This window comes from Orcinus orca, chromosome 9 (genome assembly GCF_937001465.1).
Source record: "Orcinus orca chromosome 9, mOrcOrc1.1, whole genome shotgun sequence".
NCBI classification, from domain to species: domain Eukaryota; kingdom Metazoa; phylum Chordata; class Mammalia; order Artiodactyla; family Delphinidae; genus Orcinus; species Orcinus orca.
Genome location: NC_064567.1, coordinates 54,647,963 through 54,667,470, shown reverse-complemented (window position 1 = coordinate 54,667,470; position 19,508 = coordinate 54,647,963). Strand labels below are relative to the sequence as shown.

Here is a 19,508-nt window from a genome sequence, read left to right as displayed (position 1 = left end):
TAGTTAACAGCGGAGCTGAAGCTGGAATCCAGGTGGTCTGATTCCCAGTTCAGTGCTCTTCACACTGCACCAATTTGTTGGCCTTCTTTCACTGCAGATCTGAGTTTTGTGAATTAGCAAATGAATGTAATAAAATCAAGGACTCTACGCTATGAAGTGTATTTTGTTCATTTACTTTGACAAGGGTGGTTCAGCTTCAATAATTTATGTAACTTGATAGTATACACAGGAGAATGCCCTTTCGTGTATTTGGGAAAAATAATGAATTTCTTCTAAATCAGCCCTCCATTTACTTCCCTGCAATTAAATCTTTGTGAAGAAGTGGGGCAAGGCTGTTCGGGTTTTGGGATAGAGGGAGAATGACAGGGTGCCACTAGAATTAGCCAGCTTTAACCGCCAGATCTCCAGGTAACTGTACCATAATTCTTGCTTGATGAATTTATAATTCCTGCTTCAGTGGCACACTAATACATTGCTTCTAAATTTTGGCATTTTGTAAACTGGTGAGGTTTTAAGGACTAGTACAATTAAGAAAGATATTATATTGTTATATGTTCTTCCAAAGCAAATAACAGTCTGGCATCAGCATACAACTTCATTTTTATAAGAATTCATGGAATGACTGCAGTGCTCTGTGTAACCAAGGTTCTAATAACACTTGATACTCTTCTCAAAAGGTCTGATATATTAAAGTAGCCAAGAAGACTGGAGCCCACTTTGAACTTACTTTTGTTACAATCTTCTCCTTTCACCTGGGTTTGCTTTCTGCTTGCATAAGATTTTCCCTTTGTGGACATTCTTTAAAAAAAAAAATGCCATGACCCATCTTTAAGAATGTGACTGCTATGGACTTAACTGTGTCCCTCCAAAATTCATATGCTGAAGCCTTAACCCCCCATGTGATAGTTTTTGGAGATGAGGCCTTTGGGTAGTATTTAGGGTTAGATGAAGTCATGAAGGTGAGGCCCTTAGGATGAAATTAGTGGCTTTATATGAAAAAAATGAGAGAGAGAGAGAGAGAGAGAGAAAGAGGGAGAGAGAGGTGTCACTGTTTCTCTCTCTCTGCCATGTGAAGATACAGGGAGGTGGCTGTCTCATCAGGAAACTTGATTTTGCCGACACCTTGATCTTTGACTTCCCAGCCTTCAGAACTGTGAGAAATAAATGTTTGTTGTTTAAGCCCCGGTCTAAGTTATTTTGTTACTGCATCCTGAATAGACTATGTATTAATGTGAGGCTCCTAAAACTGATTAACAGAAACCATGACTTGGTTGATAAGACAATCCATTTATTGGTTCTGCAACACTTCTTTTCAGATGGATCTCTTTCCAAATCTCCTTGAAAAGGAAGCATATGAGGATACTGGCACTGCTGCTGCTGCTGCCATTTGCCAGGTGGTGAACTTTTACAAGACTCCACACTAATGTAAAATTTAATTTTAAGAATTTCAAGAACTTTTAAATATAGTTTGCAGAATATTAACCTAGATAACAGAGTCACCAAAGCCAGTCATTTCACTTAAAAGAACTAGTTCCCAAAGTCTCCAAAGCCTAGGAATTCTTTGTTGTGTAAACATGTTTACAAGAACTACCATGTTGTTCGAAATGGAAATGACTGTGGTATTTAATGCTGGGATTGTCCTTTCTTGCGACTGGATTTATGCTTCATAATGATTATCTACTAGACACAGAAATAGCATTTCTGTAACTCAAAATTGTTACCGGAGGCGTTTAGCAGAATCTTGCTTTAAAAATATAATGATTTTTCATCTTTATTCTCCCCCCTTCAAAAGGTTTCACGGCTCCTGATGTTTAACGTTATGCAAAGACGTGTTTCTGCCAATGAATATCGCCTTATGGTTATGCTTCTGCAAATAGCCTGCTGTGAGCTGATAAAGGGATTAATGCAGCCAAAATTCTTAATCTGTGAAATTACAAATTAAATTCTCATATTAAAAATACCACCCTGAGGTATTTTTTGTGGTTTTAATTCCCCTCTGGTGTTCTGCATACATTGTGCTTGTTAATGACAGGGACAAGGCTGTCTCCATTGGCAGCCTGCTGCCGAGTGATAATGTGTAGGCATTTACTTACTGGTAGAAACTGGATTTAACCACTGGCTGATAAACTAAGTGCCAAGTGGGTAATAAGTCCATATTAACAGAAAAGTACTACTACAGAATTCAGAATTCATAGACCATCAAAATCCCGGCTTAAACTCAATCATCAAGTCAGATGGGATTGAGATGTCACCAAGGAGGAGTGATATCAAGTTGCAAGTTATACTGAATGGGAAAACAAGCCATATGTTTGAGTCTGACGAGCAATAAACTAATGAGTCCACTGGCATCATTTTTTTTTTTTTTTCAGTATGGGAAGATGTGTTACCAATTCATTATTTTTCTATAGGGATTTCAACTTTAATTTTTTTTTTAATGGGGATAGTTGTAGTAATGGTCAGTGGGTAGACTTTCAGAAAGAAGTAGTGCAGAATATGGGATAAATATGGGCTTGGAATATATGAAATCCTGAAGAAGATTTCAAAGCATGGGGGAGTAGTGGGTTAATGTATCTATAGTTACTTTAGAGTAAAAAAAAAAAAAGTAATTAGAATTAAATATGAGGTATCAGAAAAGATTTAGTGTAGGAATACCCAAGAGTTGTTACTTGGGACTTAGTTCCAAAGTAAAAGGTTATTGTTGTCGAGGAGACTCCAATGCTATCATGGGTGGAAAAAGTCTAAGGGAATAAAGAAATAAATTTTATGTATGTCTATGGTAAGTGATGTGTACACAAGGATTAAAAATGATATATCCATCCATATATGCAGTATATTAATTTTTAAGGCAAAAAGAAAAGAGTATGAGGAGAAATATCTTTCACTGGCATTTGGAAAGAATGTATCACCATTGAACAAAAGTGTTCTTACTGCAGTAGTGTTTTGCAAAATTTCACAAGAATTTTGTTTCACACTTTGGAAGAAAGATGAGATCCTCCCAGTCATAAATCCTCCCCCAAATATTTAAAATGTAATTGAAAAAGGCTGTGTAAATATGAACACTTTTGTAAAAACAAAACAAAAACCCACCCAGGAATGTGTTTTGTTTTAAAAGATCCAGAGAAGAGCTCTGTATGAATACCAAGAGCATCTGTAGTTGAAATGAATTACATGTCTTCAGTTCTTACATGTCAATTCAGCGCATTAGCCAATTGCCAACTCTGTTCGTCAGCTCACTGCATAGCAGCCCTTTTTAAGGTTATTGTTACAACCAAGATTGTCTCTGAGAATCAAATAGAAATGAATCATTCCTACTCTGTGTACTGCAGCCAGCTAAAAAATACTATATGCATAAGGCACTAAATATGTAAATCATATTTTCCTTTTCCTTTATGACTGCTCATATCATTTTTTTGGACACACACATAATCAAATACAAAGACATGCAGCTGCTGACTGCAGAGCAGAGATAGCAAAAAAGGAATCCATTTTCTTCCTGTGTCTGGTAAGCTAGCAATTGAATGGCAGGATTCCACTAAATATATACACACACACTACCCCCCTCCCCCATTCTCTCTCGCTCTCTCTATACACACACACGCACGCGCGCGCGCGCGCGCAATGCATATACAAGCATACGTAATATTAGAGAGATGCACATATAAACATGTGGACCTCTCTACATGTGTATTACACATAGATGCTAAAATCATGTCCCTGCTTCGATTGGATGTTTTGAATTTGTCATACTCACTATCAGTCAGTTCCCATAGCCGTGGGGGCAGGTCACTAAAATACTCGTGGCTCAAGGCGGCCTGTGCTGATAGTCTGTTCTTTGGGGAACACTGTAGGAGTTTGGAGGCCAGATCCTCTGCATGATTCACATAGCTGAGCCTGAAAACACAAGCAAAAAAGAGAGAAATCAGAACAAACAAGAAAATCCCCTAAGTAAGACATAAGGCTCACCTAATTTTTCAGTATTTATTTATTCCTGGCCAAGAAAACAAGTTGCCTGTTGAAAATAAAAAGAAGCAGAATTCACATTAGTTCCTAGAGTATCCGTTACTGTAAACCAGCTTTTACTCTCACTTTCCTCATTGATGTAACATATTTTACTATAAGCAAAGGATTGATATTTTCAGGATAGAATTAGGTCCCAAGGTAGAAAATATCAGAAGATAATTTATCAAATAGTTGCCAGAATTTGTTCATAGAATATAGGTACTGCATACACATCTGGATACATTTACAGGAAAATTAATACAAAATAACCAGGAGAATTAAAATAAATCTACTATTAAATTCTCTAGTTACTAAAGTTACTTTTTCCTTTAAGAATTTACATTTTCTTACATTGAACAAAAAATTATTGGAATAAGTACCCTTTCAAATATTAATCATAATATTAACACGCAGGTTAACAAAGGGGATAGGCATAAACCATATGGGACTGAATCAATTCAAGATGACCTTTAAAACGACAGCAGAGAGAAAATATGTGTCTCAAGATTACCAAAAAAGCAGAGGAGTAAAATCTTTCATGTGGTACTACTTTCAAATGGGTAGCAGACCACACTGTCCAGCCCAGCCTTGTTTTCCATGGAAACTCTATTCACTGCTCAGGGCAATCAAATCCAAATAGTTAACATAAAAAATGATAATTAAAGTCTTCCTAATAATGATTACCATTTATGAGTAGGTGAACATGTGTCAAGCGCTCTCCTAGGCGCTTTTCACACACTCTCCTATTTACTATTCAGACAAGATAACTCTGTTTCTGTCTAACAGCAGGGGGAGCGAAGTGGAAGTCAGAGAAGGTAATGGTTTGCTCAGTTAGCAGGTTGAGCAGATTCAAACCCACCCAGTGGTTTTGCATGTGCAAAGCTCTCAGGTCATTCCTAAAGGCTTTTACCCACAGATTCCTGAGTTTCTACAAGATGAAGTAAGTACAGTGACTCTTAAGCACCCAGAAGAATGTGAAGAAACGTTGCACCTGCTAGTGGGTATTCTTTCAAAAGCCTTGAAGCTACAAAACAAGCCATGAGTCAATAAACATCTTTTCTAGTGACCAACAATTCTCTCCCTTCCCCTCCTCAAGCTACTCTTTAGCATTGATTTAAAATTGTTATGGTGTGGGGGGAGGGGGATGGATTGGGAGTGAGGAAGAGGAAAGTAGGTCATGAATTTGGGCAGAGGAAGAAAAAGGGAGAAGAGCGAAGAAAAATATTACTCCAAAGATCCAATCTAAGAGACCTTCTCCCTAAATCTTCATAGGTGAAGGTCTCACCCATTGGTTCAGTGTCTGGCTGCTGTAATGCTGTTTTTTAAAAAACTGATCAGTATCTTAGTTTTAAATGTCTCTACCTGGCAAAGAGAAATTTGTCTACAGGAAACGGAGGCATTCTTAAAATTCTGTTTTCTTTTTTTTCTTCTTTCTTTCTTTTAATAGGGTCCAGGGCCATCCAAATTATTCCTTCCTCTTCCTAAGACTCTTTTGCTATTAAATTTTTTTCATTAATATGTTTCTAAATATCAAATGCAAAGTTTGAGATAGGTAGACTTCATGGCAAAAACTGCACTTATATTGAACATACAGTTTGTATGTAACCATGGTGAACACATTGGTATCCATTTTATACAGCTTTGATAAAACACAACGACAGTGCCAGCCAGACTGAGACTAGATCTAAGTTTTAGGCCTGACTCTGTTAAAGAGTGATGAACCACATTATGTCTGCAGCCCTTCCAGCTCCAACAAGCCGTAAGTCATCCTTGAAGCATGGTTTCACTATTTTGAAGAATTATAAATATTTAAAGTTGTATTTGTTTTTGCAGTTGATTGTTGATCACATTTAGATTTAACACATATAGACCTAAATATAAGGAATTACCAAGAAGACATTTCCCCTCCCCCAAACTGACTAAACTTGTTAATAAAGTCAATAAAATAATCAAATGCTTATTTGTGCTATCTGGTTTATACATAAACATCTGAATTATCACACAAAATTTTAATTTAGAAAGTTTGCTATATCTTGCGATGTATGGGGTTCTTTTGATTTAACCTGCTTGGTATTCATAGTGTTTCCTGAATTTGAGGTTTCATGTCTTTCATCAATTCTGGAAGAAGATCTCAGCCACTACTTTCCGAATATTGCCTTTGCTCAATTCTCTCTCTTCCGTCGTTTTATAACTCCAATGTAATACCATCTTATTAAATTTTCCATGTCTTCACTTGTTCTTTCATATTTTCCATCTGTTAGTCTCTCTGTTCTCCATTCTGAGTAATTACTTCAGAGCCATCTTCTAACTCAACTAACTCTCTAATCAGGTGCATCTAATATGCTGTTTTCCTTATTCATTTTGTTCTTATAAGTTCTTTTAAAATCTCTGACAAATTTTCATTTTCAACTTTAATGGTTTCCTATTTAAGTTTTTAATTTGATCTTTTATTTCTTTACAATATTTTAAATACAGTTTTGTTCTATGTCTGATAATTCCCAATAGCTGAAGTTCTGGGTGAGGTGGAGGAGTCCAGTTTTGTTGCTTTTGCTACTGACTCTCACTCACAATGACTTTTTCACGTTTTATAATTCTGGATTTTGGGCTCATGCTTGGCTTTGATAATCTGTGGGAGTCTTGAAGCACCTGGGTTGAGACTATGTCCTCTATAGGGATTTTCTTTTGCTTCTGCTAGGAGCGCTGGAGCTCTCTCAACACCTATGTACTCCAAGTTCTTTCTGTTGGCTTCTGAGACCAAGTGAGTTATGTAAATTTAAACCTAAACTTGTAGAATTCTCAGGGGAGTCTTTTTCATCCCCATTCAGAGCCAAGGGCAACACAAACAATTGTCCTTGAAGTCTCTCTTTGCTGGAAGCAGATTTTTTCTTTTTTTTTTTTTAGCCAGCCCATTACTGGCTGAAGTGCTTTGAGGGTCTTGACTCTCTGTGGGGAATCTCAACTCCTATGCCCTCCTAACTTTCTCAGGCCCAAAGCCTTGATTCCCGACCGTCAAGCAGCTCCACGTTTCTGTTTTAGCAATACCTCGAGGGCAGCTGCAACTTCAGCACTTACTTATCATTCTGTTTTTTTCATTCTTGGCCCCTGGAAATTTCAGTTAATTTCTTCTTGGTTCAGCTATGCATATGCATTTGAACGGATGTGCTTGTATTTTATCCAACATTTTAGGTGATTTTTAGCAGTAGCAGAAGAGACTGTTTTTCCCCCTACAGATAAATATTTATCATCTCTATAATCTAATTAGTTACTATAAAATCATCCACACTTACAGTTTTTAGGTCTTTCTCCCTGGAATAAGCACTAAATTGGTGTTGTTGTCTTGCCTCTTTTTTTTAAAACTAATTCTTTTAGGTTACCTCTATTAAGTCTCAAAAACTAGATAACTGAAGTTATTTCAGGCTAATGTTCCTTCCTTCACCACTTACTTTATAGATGACTCTCAAATGCATTATCCTAAGTGAAAGAAGCCAAAGGCTACACACTATATACTTTCATTTAGATGACATTCTGAAAAACGCAAAATTATAGAAACAGAAAAGTGATCAGTGATTGTCTGAGGCTGGGGGTGGGAGGGGTTAAGAAAGGGGTCCAGAGAATTTTTTCAAATGGCTCTACATCTTGATCAATAGGAATGGAGATCAGGCCATCTAGACATGTGAAAGGGCAGGGGGACTGGTCAAGGAAATTCAGCACAGGGAGGAGTCTGGAGAGATGGGGTGCTGCAGGTTTTTCACAAGGAACATTCAGACATCAGGGGTGGAGGCTGGCCCTCTGTGAGTGACTGTCACTGGGACTTCTGTGTCCCAGGGGAGCCTCAAGGGATGTCCCAGCAAATGAGGAGATGCAACTGCTAATGGTGAGGCTCTCCTATGGATTTCAGTGCTGGATGCCAGGTCACCAAGTGGGGGTTGGCCTCAGGCGGTCAGAACTGTGCCTGTCAGCTCACAGGGTGAGTTCAGCCAGCTCTGCGTTCCTGGAGGTTCACATAAATGGGGAAGGGTACGTGGGACAGAAACCTTCACGTTCATTCCATATTCATTGTTTTTTTGTGTGTGTGTGGTATGCGGGCCTCTAGCTGTTGTGGCCTCTCCCGTTGCGGAGCACAGGCTCTGGACGCGCAGGCTCAGTGGCCATGGCTCACGGGCCCAGCCGCTCTGCGGCATGTGGGATCTTCCTGGACCAGGGCACGAACCTGTGTCCCCTGCATCGGCAGGAGGACTCTCAACCACGCCACCAGGGAAGCCCCATATTCATTGCTTTTAAAAGATGTTGTTTGCTGTTTGTGGAAACTCCCTGGGAAAAACCTTAAGGAATTTAAAAATTATAAATCTGTATGAAAATGAAGAGAAACAATCTCTACTGAATTCAGAGTATGTTTGTGGAGAGAATCTTATCAGTAACTTTCAAACAAATGCTTTTAATACAGTTGAAAATAATAGTATTCTGCTATTCTAATCATAACAAATTTCATCGTTTTCCTAGTCCTTATCTATGTAACACACACACACACACACACACATACACTTTACCTGAGTTTTTTAAAAAAAAATATGAAAGAATGTAATATGAATAGCAAAAACAGCTTTAAACCATGACTATAGAGCAGGATATTTTCTTTATTCCTTGTGCAGGTCAGATTTTTGTACCTCAGAAATGAGGAAGATGGAACATATGGTCATTAAGGGTTGTCTAGCTCTAACATTACATGTCCTCTGATCTAGGAAGAACCTGAGTGTGAACTGGAGGCAGGGAGGGTGAGCAGAGCCACACTGGCCTGCCATCGCTCACCCAACACAGCTCCCCTCTCTGCCATCAAGGCAGTGATCCAACAGTACCTCTCACTTGTCTTCACTCAACCTGTCAACTAAATGCTTTAAAAGGTCACCTAAGTTTCTAAGCCATCTTGAAAATAAAGAGCAAAGCAAAGCCAAAGTCTGTTGCCACACTAAGGAAGACTGTCAACGTTGGGTAGAGAAAACTGAAAGTAGAGGATGAAAATGGTGGCACGAGAAAGAGGAAAAACTGGGCAATGGCAAGCCAAAAAGGGCATTTCCTATGAGGCACGGTTCCTAGTACAGAGTGGGGACATGGCATTTGATGAATGGCTGAATTTTTGATTGAGAACTTATATTAATTTTTATACTTACAAGAGGTTTTACTTTACCTGCGACACATGAATTTAAAAGTAAACAATCATTTTGGGGTAAAAACATCTTAAGGTTAAATTCTGGTCCCTAAGGAACATCTTCAAAGTATACATGTCTCAGAGGATGACTTTTTTTTTTGAAGTGGGAAGGAAATTCATCCTTGTCTTTTTAAAGTTACTTTATAAACTGGGACTGCAAGGTTTTTTTGTTTGCTTTTTCACGTTGTAGTGCCAAAAGACTCCCTCTAAAACTGATGATACATCTGCTTGTAGAACTAAAACAAGTTACATTTTGTTCCTAAAAGTTGACTTGTAAATATGTCTATAAAAATCTTCGCTGCGATTTATTAATATTTTAGCTCATGAAAGCTGGACATAAAGGGTAGAGGTGTAGCAGGTTCAATCTACTTATTAAAGCATTCAATGGAGATACTGACTTCCATATAAAGGCTTAAAAGGAAATTAATAAAAACAACAAAACATTCTAGAATACTCCTCACTTGCAATTTATGATGGGAAAAAACGACATACACTGTGGGCCTATGTCTGAAGCATAAGAGTGTGCTTTGTCTCACAGAGTTGGAAATAGAGCGACCTGGAGTGAAAGATGAGGAGGGTCTCTATATTCATGCTTTACTCACTGTCACACTCATCACAGAGCAAAGACAAATGGACTGGGTCCTTTTATTTGACAGTGCACATTTTGTCTCTGTGCCAAGGATGCCAACATGGGCACTGGCCACTGGGTTAGACAACAATTGATCTCTTGAAAATGACTTGTGAAGAAGTCCACCCACCAATAAAAACAAGTCTGACTGTTTCCTCAACTGTACCGACTAGAACTGTCAGATACAGCACTCTTGTATATATATATATGAAAAGCTAAATGTGCATTTAATCACCTTCTTGTCGAAGTTCTAACTTAGAGGGAAGACTGCAGTCATAAAACCACTCTGATTTTTCAAAAAGTGACTTATTTTTAAAAAACAGGCTTGAATTTATTCATTTTGCAAAGAGGGGCCAGTAATTGGTCAAGCAGAAGATGAAGGGAATCCCTGACACTGGAATAAACTCCTGGGGAAAATAAAGACTAATATAAGGAAAGATTTAGGTCTGTGCAGTGAATCTCAAGTCCAGGAGCTGGGCTGTGCAATGAAATGAGAGGCAAGACTCTTGGGTATGTTAATAATGAAGACAGAGTTGTTTTACACTGAGACTTTCTTTGTCAACACACTGCTGTTAAAAAAAAAAAAAATTAATGAGAGTCCTCCCCTCAAGGTAAACAGGTAACATTTTTATATTAGCTTCCAAAAATAGGTTGTGTTTTGTTGTGCACAGAAAATTGTTCAGTTCTCATTCATTTATTCTAGCTAAACTGTTTAATAACACAATCTCCCTGGAAGACACTCATTCCCATAACGGTCAGCTTACTTGATTGTTAAAATTCTGTATCATAGTGCTACTTGTAGAGTGTTCTACAGTCTACAAAGTGTTTTCACACATATTATTTTATTTGATCCAGATAATCAAAGGGCCATACTTACAAAATGGAACATACAGAAATTTCTGACTCTTTAGTGCCGATTACATGTCATGCCAAAGATTTATTGTATGTATATATGTGTACATACATATAGAGATAGATTACACACACACACACACACAGCCGTATGTTACTCAGTTTGTAAAGGGATTATTGGATTACTTTAAAGTTGTTTTTAAAGATACCTTACATGTTTCTGTATTTCTCTCTCTTCCTTTAATTCTGAACTCTATTGTTATAGAGACTATTCTTTCTATATTCTTTTTAACACCTCCAGTGCCCTATATTAAATAAAGACAACAGGGAGAGTCCAGCCTTAATGTGAACAAGATGAATAATCCCCAAAGCCAGTCATACTAATCTGCATTGCTGGGTCTTTCCTTCAGATCTAACCCTTACTCAACACATAGTTGCCCTTGCAGAAAACTCTATCTGGTGGAAAAGTACAGAAAGTGCTGTAGAGCCCTCAGCAGGGTGTAAATGAATTGAGCTTTTGAAAACGCTAGCACTGACACTCTTAAGAGTATTATAAACTGCCAAAAGGTGAGCAGAAAAAGGAAAACACTAAATTCTTGCTTTGGATTTCAGAGCTTAGCTAGATAAATTTCCTAGCTTTGATTTATTATAATTTTCTAGCTTTGATTTTATTTATTATAATTTTCTACCCTCCCCCCAAAAAAGACATGTCTTTGAATGTTTAAGTTCAGTCTGAAATCAAATGAAGAGTGGTCTGGCTTTTAAAAAATTGGCTAACTTATGCAATTATACTAGCCTTTTCCATGTGCTAATACGGAGCTATAGATTTTCATATTTACATCTCATAAATCTATAGATGCAGATATTATCATAAAATATTCACAAAGAAAAGCTAATATAAGTGAACTTCTTGTTATATTCTTTTCAACAAAAGCCCTGTGTATTTAAACTTATTTTCCACAAAGGTGGATCATGCTTGCATGCAACTTGCTTATAGGAAAGAAACAGTTAACTGTTTCACTACATTGTTTTTGCAGACTCCACTTAAATCTCCTTTTCAATTCTTCTCCAGTACCTAGTAGCAGTGATTTTTTTGAGTTGTAAAAATTGTGTTTTTTAGTAGCTTATATAAATCTAATCACTTATAATTCTACACAACTATATAATGTAATTAAAAAAAATTTCTCTAAGATTTGTTACAAGCTGCCAATCACTGACATTTTTTATATATAGGAATAGCACAAACCTATCAGGCATTATACCTATATTTTGGAAAAGGTTCCCAGATTTTGTTGACTAGTGATCATATGATTCTATATTTTTGTTTAGTATTTTACTTTAATAATGTGGTTAACAGCAGAAGAGGCAAAAATAATTACTTTTCAATCCTCTGACTGAAGGACATGGTAAAAAATGATGTATCTTATTTCAGTAAAATAAATAAATAAAATACAGAAATAACAATTAATCCTTGTAATCAGGATAAAACTTACAGAATATTTAAAACAAAATCAGTGTATAACATCTTCAAAACCCAAAGGATGTGCATTCAACAGAATTGATTTCCAACTTCCCAGTTACTTTGTTAACTGTTATATCCGATCATAAACACTAGACCTTCCTAACGACATGACCTTCCCCCATATGGAATTCCATTGTTAACTAAAGGACATCAACAACTCAAACTTTCTGACTTCTGGATACAGATCAGGATAAAATTAGTAGCCCTCTCCTCCACAGGACTGCTGTAAAGATTGACCTTTTCTTACCATAAGCTGTTTAAATCAATTAAAAGGATCATATAATTTCACAAGTTTTCAAAACATTTTTAGTAAATCAAGAGTGAAGCAGAGTAAACTGTTAATGAGTTTTCTACCCTTGTGATGTTTTTGATATTTATGTTATTTAGAGAAGAGTGATTATCCAATTTTCCTGAATTCAAAGTGGTTGATTATAGCACTGTTTCATCTGAAAAAGACAACACTCATTTTTTGATGATAAAAGATTGTGTCAAGAATTTAAATTAAAATCTTCATCTATCAAAAAAGAAATCAATCCACATTAAAGTTTAGCAATGGCTTATATTTTTACATTTAAGATGAATCAGTTACAAATATTTAGTCCAATATGAAAAACATTTTCACTCTAAAAGACTCCTGCAAAGTAGTTTACCTTACTGGTGCATCAATATTAGGGTGACTTGGGTTAATGGAAAATGGTAACTTCACAGCCTTTCATGCCTCTGAAACCCTAGAGAAGTTACAAATCTCATCAACAGAGGCTGGTTTTGGAAGGTGATATCTGCTTCACCATAATGGAACGGGTGTGTCCTTTGACTGTAAACAATGCTAAGAATAGCTCCTGAAAGGTATAATTTTGTGTGATATTATTTCACCAAAAGAGAAGAAAAAATATTCTTTAATTCTGAACAAAACCTCTTCAAAGTTTACCTCTTCAAAACCTCTCAATAAACCTTTCACTGAGAACTGAAAATATAACTTAGTAATGCAATAAATGCCCTAACAAATATATCAGATTTTTCACTTAATGCTTTTTACAGGCTTAAACAAAATGGACTAAAAGGAAATCACCTTTTACAGTCCGACTCCTACAGGAAGAATGCCTTGCTGTTATGCTTTTTAAAGAAGGCATGGTGAATTTATATCAACTTTGGCAAATCTTGAGGCATGATAAAAGGAAGAAAAATACCAGTGCAGTTAACATTCCACAGAACTCTTTCTTCACATGTTTATTTCCTTAGAGACTGGACATGATCCAAGATAACAAGAAAAATGTAAAAAGGAAAGTTTGTTTTTTAAGGCAAACAACACAGTTTAGCATCCTGAGCTGATATAGAAGGGAGAATGTTTCCTTACCCCTTAAAAATAAATAAATAAATAAAAGAATTGTTGTCTTGTAGGTTAAAGATATTAGATGGTTAGGATTGGAGAAAATCACCAAAACCAGTTCTCCCATTTAAATAAATATGAACGAAAATTCAGTTAGATCAGAGCTTATGGGTTATTAAAGTTTGGTTCTGGGCAAATGAAAAATATATTTTCTGTGGACTATCATTTCAGCTTCTTTATCTTGTGACATTGCATCTGGAATTTGAAAATATATGATTTCATTATGATACAAGAAGAACTGGCCTGTGTGTTTATGTGTAAAACAAGACTTGGATTAAGACTGAAGAGTTGGGTGTCCTCTACAAGGGCCTGATGGTCTTTAGGAAGAAAAGTCAAATAGCTTTTAATACTTACTGCTCCTACAAAGGAGCCTCCTATCTTCCCCGTCACAGACTTTCTTGTAGGCTGCACACTGAACCAACTACCTGTTGAACTATCTGATTTCCCTTGATTATCACAAAGGACATGATCAGCCAGCAAATGACACCCTTGTTCTAAATACTATGAGAAGGTATACAAAGGAGATGAAGCATCTATTGAGGATTTACTGTGTGCTAGAGACTTCTCACAAGTCGTCTCCCTTATTCTGCATCCCCAGCTATGAGATGAACATCATTATCCCTCCTTATAGATGAGAGAACTGAGGCTCAGAGAGGAGAAGCCATACAGCCAGAGTCACACAGCAAATGAGGGTAGAGCATGTTATGTGCTTCAGATGCAGATGCTCTCTTCTCTGTATCATCGTTCTTAAAGCTCTGTTTATATCTTTTTTTTTCCTCATTATAAAAGTATGACATGATCATTCTAGAGAATTTAGAAACATATAAGAGAAATCCTGAAACATATAAGAGAAAATAAAAACATCTCATAAGTCTATAATTCAGATAAATGATTTTTTTATCAACTCGATGTTTACTTCTATGTGTATAGGTCTGAGCAAACACATCATTTTATTTCTTTGTAATTTTTATCACGGTGTACATTTTTTCCACATAAAATTTCCTTTCAAAACCTGCATTTAAAAAGCTCTCTTTAAATTCCTAAAAGTCAAACTTAAGCCCATATTGAGGTCATATTAGTTTCTGGGGTTCAGGAATCCTGAAACAGCTGAACTGGGTAGTTCTGGCTCAAGGTCTCTCACAGGGTTGCAGTCAAGGTGACGTCCAGGGCTACAGTCATTTGAAACTTGACTGGGCCTGGTGAATCCACTCCTAGGTGGCTCCCTCACATGGCTGTTGGCAGGAGACCTTAGTTCCTCACCATGGGGGCCTCTCCCAGATGGAGGAACTATTCACATGACATGGCAGCTAGCTTCCCCAGAGTCAGTGAACCAAGAAATAGGGAGACAGCTAAGATGGGAACCTCAATCTTTTAGAATCTAACCTTGGAAATAATGTGCCATCATTTCTGCCATATATTGGTCACCAAGACCAATCCTAGTAGAATGTGGGAGGGACTACCCAACGGTATGAAGACCAGAAGACAGGGACCACTGGGGGGCCATCTTGGAGGCTGCTAAACCATGATGATGATTATAGAAGAGATCTGGGTTTTTTTTTAAACTGTGGTAAAATATATGTAACCTAAAATTTGCCATTTTAAGCATGTTCAAGTGTACAATTCAGTGGCATTAACAGCATTCACAATATTGTTCAACCATCACCAATATCCATTTCAAAATCCTTTCATAACCCCAAAAAGAAACTCTATACTAATTTAGCAACATATTTTTATTAAAATAATGTGACAATAATACTAAAGATAATTTTTGTAAAGTAGAAAAACAATCACCCAAAATTCTGTTACCCTAACACAACTATTTTTATCTCTTATATTACATTTCGATCACAGTTCACAGACAATTTTAGAGTTAATATGCTAGTATGCATAAAATTTTTTATTCTGCTTTTTTCAGAGAACATATGAAGCATTCCCTATGTTTTCAAAGTCTTCATAATACTGTCCTAACATTGCTGTGTAATATTCCACTGGGGTTCATGAACCATGATATACTAAATATTTCCCCATTCCCTTAATCTTGGTTAAGTTGGTGCCAAGTCTTTTTAAATAGTTTAATATACAACACAGTAATGAGCATCTTTGGGCAACTAGGTTTTTACTCCATTGATTTGTTTTCTTGGGAGAAACACTAAAGAGTCAGATAACTAGGTCATAAACTTAATTCCCCAGGCTTCCTATATCGGAAGTAACATCGCAACTGTAGCCTACAAGGCCTTTCCTCACCCCCTTTGCCTCCAGTCTCCAATCTCATCTCCTCTCACTCTCCTTACACTCACTACACTCTTACCACCTTCATTCTTCAACACATATTTCTTGAGCACCTACTATGTGATGGGCTCTGTCATAGGTACAAAGGATATAAAGGTAAACAACATAGTCAAAGTCCCAGCCTTCATATGGCTTACAATTTTCCAATGCTATTCCTCTTTTTAAAAAGAAATCATACTGCCATGTCTTCATGTACTTATCACTCTCTGAGATTGCTTATTTTATTACTTGTTTATTTTCCTAGATACTCTAGAAGGTAAAGCCCGTGAGAATGGGAACCTCATCTGTGCATTCCCAAGCACCCAGAACTTTTAGATGATGCCAAATCATATTTCTTGAATGTGCCACAAATGAGTATCTTTACAGCTTTTAACGTTTCCATGAAGTTTTCTACATTGTTTATCAGTTTACAGTGCCATTAGCAGTAAATAAATGCATCCATTTCTCTATAACCTGACCAGCACTGGGGTTTAGGAAGGAGGAGGTTATGGATCTGGGGGAACGGGTGCTAACGAAGGGTTGTTCGATGGACAGCATAGAAAACATAGAAGCTATCTTTTGGCTTTTTAAAATATTGCATTAAAATGTAATTTATCTTGATTACTATGTTTTTTTTGGAGGGGGGCATCACTTAAATTCTGAACCCAAGCTGAGTACCTTAGTTGCCTCATCCTAGCCTCAGTCCTTCTGTGAATAAAATGGCAAATGAGGGATATATTTACAGATTTGCTCTTGAGACTACAATATAATTGAGGACAGGGAAATAGACTTTCTAAAATAAGCTGAAATGTTACTATCAGAAAATGTAGAGAACTATCTGAGAGCTATTTTCAGGATTAAACGAGATAATGCGGACAGAGCATTTAGCATGGTAGAGTCACATCTATGTGTACCATGAGCAAGTGCAGCTGTTGATATTTATAATAAATATTACTGCTGCTGCTCTACCACTTCTATGCATGTAAAAAATTAAACTAACCCTACTAAATGCATAAAAGGAGTCTATTAAGACTATAATATTCTTTCCCAAATCAGAGTATATCCCTAAAACTCCTTTGGTAGGAAACACCTCATTGGGAGACTTACAACTAATGGAAAAAAGAGGAGAATCAAAGTTATGAGTAAATTTATACAAAAAAGATCTCATAATTTTTAAATGCTCACTAAAATAAAACAACGAAGAGCACCTTAAGTAAAAGTATTTTCAGTATTATGTTACATACCTTAAGATGGAAACGTTTTCCTGTTAGATAACATTGCAGGATCTGCCTCTTATTTTAAGATTTTGTAAATGTGTTTTGCTGTGTTACATACCAAGGCATACTGCCTTCTTTGCCAGTCTCCCCCTTACTGACTATATATGTGTCCTCTTTCTAAATGCCCAACGTCTTCCTTGTTTTATGGCTCACCATATGGCCTGTCTTATATGTCTTGATTTCCTTCTGCCTAGCAGCCCTAGGGTGCTGACCTCAATTTCAGATTTATCAAGACAACAAAGTGAAAACATTTCTGCTTCTCTACCATCCTCATTCCTCCTTTCCTCTTCCCAACCCTACTGTTCAAATGATCTCCAAGTAGAGTGACTCACCAACATCTGAACCAGGGCCCTCAGAGCTGTAGAACATCAAGCTGACATGTACTAAAATACTGAGTAACTACAACGCGTGTTTGGAGAGGGATTACTGTAATTATTTACGTGGCCAGGGCTGATGCTAAGGTTAGTATGAAGAAAACATTTTTTTGGTGTGCTTATTTTCATTTTGAGGTTCAAGACCTGGAAAATGATTTATCCTACTCTGTGATGTAACGTGTGCTACAAATATGAGAGCCATCAGAGGAGAGATTTTTTAAATTTTTAGAAAAAATATTTCATATATTTCCATCCAAAGACAGCATTTCCTCCTACATTAGAATGCAATTTAAGGAGTGATTTTTTTAGTAATGAACCTGCAGAGTGAATTCCAACTTGAGAAGAGTTAAGAACTGGTACCTTACATTCTTCTCCTAGTTCCAAGCTCTTGCCTTTTACCCTTCATTTTCTCTCTCTATACCTATATGAACCTGCACATGATTGCATCACTATTATCAAATAGTCTAAAGTGCTTCTGGAGGTAGCAAATGGCTGTTCTCAGCATAGTTACTAAATTAGAGAGACTTTAGTCTAATGACTTCCCTGCAGATAACTCACATGTCCATTAACAGGAAGCTGACCAAGTCTTAAAATGGCAGGGAACTGGCTTTGTGCACAGGAGTCCAGTCTTAAAGCTCATTACTAACAGAGTGTTGACAAGAACTTCATGATCCCTTCCTATTTTGCTCTCTTGTGCCCTGTGGTGTGGGGCTGCCTAGCCTTTTCCAAGAGGCTGGTCTCTTAAAGAATAATGTGGCTACCAATCATCCTTGCTTTCCTCTCTCATCATGTGAAGAGGTTGTGGATCTGGGGGCACGGGTGCTATAAAGACTGGTTTGATGGTGAGCATACAATACGCTGAGGCTGTCTTTATTTAAAGTGAGCACAGCTTTTGGGTTGCACATTCCTTTATTCTTGCCTTTAACTCTACATTTGCCTCTTTATAGAAAATGATTTAAAATGAAGGGTGCCATTCCATATCCATTTGGGCTTAGAGGTCCCCCAAATCGGCATAATTGCTGAGCTGTTTATCTTCTTGAGCACTAATTCTATCTTTTCAGCTGAAATAAAACTAAGGTAAAGGAACAGAATTAAAAAGCTGCATGTTTATTATCATCTGGGGTCCAACTACTTATATGTGCCAGGTATATGGAGGGTGTTTTCAGTCATGTCTCTAACATGAGGTAGAAGCTAGTGGCATGACACAAACCATTAGAAAAAAAGTCTGCCATGTCTTAAAACCAACAATATCAGCATACTGTGGAAAACTAAAACATGCATTTGCTGATCATGTGTAAAAATATGGAAGCATTTAAAAAATGATTACTTGGGAACTTATAAGAAAATTTAAAAAGAATATTGAGGTCACTTTAGAGTGGATGGAACAAACATAGGCTTTCTTTGTAGTCAGTGTAAATAACTGTTGCATATGTATATGGGGGAACATTCCAATTTAAGAAATATGCTAACTTGTGCCAAGCTTGTATGCAGTTTGACACATTTTAGCACGTTCTCAAGTTTTATTTCTATATTTAGGAAAAACCAGATCTAGAGGTAACAGAGCTTAGATGGTAAAATGGCCAGTGCCCCCAGAATCAGTGCTGTCCAAATGCCATGCTTTGAAACTCCATTCTGGATACCCAGGAGAGATATGTTCAATATTCAACAAAATTGAAGAATTTGAAAATTGAAAATGTCTCAGATGTTCTCAGAGAGAGAAAATCCTTGGTCAGAGTCAGAGGATTTGGATTTAAGCCTATAGCTATATGAGAAAGAAATAAGCGAGAGAATAAAAGCCTGGGCAGTAGGTTTTTAGCTGCAAAATCTAATCCCCCTCACAATATATTCTGGTAAAACATTTGTTATAAACTGATCAGAAGTTATGCTCTATTCTGCACTGTTCAATTTGGCAGCCACAAACCACAGATGACTATTTAAATTTAAATTAATTAAAATTAAATAAGATAAAAATTCAGTTCCTCAATTGCACTAACCACA

At 36.9% G+C, this 19,508-nt stretch overlaps 1 protein-coding gene across 6 annotated transcripts in view; it reads right to left on the bottom strand.

Annotated features, from left to right (window-relative positions):
- Window positions 1-19,508, bottom strand: part of CDK14 (cyclin dependent kinase 14) — a 711,364-nt gene that overhangs the window by 80,335 nt on the left and 611,521 nt on the right. For all 6 annotated transcript variants that reach the window (XM_049714769.1, XM_049714770.1, XM_033420532.2 and 3 more), the window contains one exon: window positions 3,752-3,891. In XM_049714769.1, coding sequence (XP_049570726.1) covers window positions 3,752-3,891 — 140 coding nt within the window. The remainder of the gene's footprint in view (window positions 1-3,751; window positions 3,892-19,508) is intronic.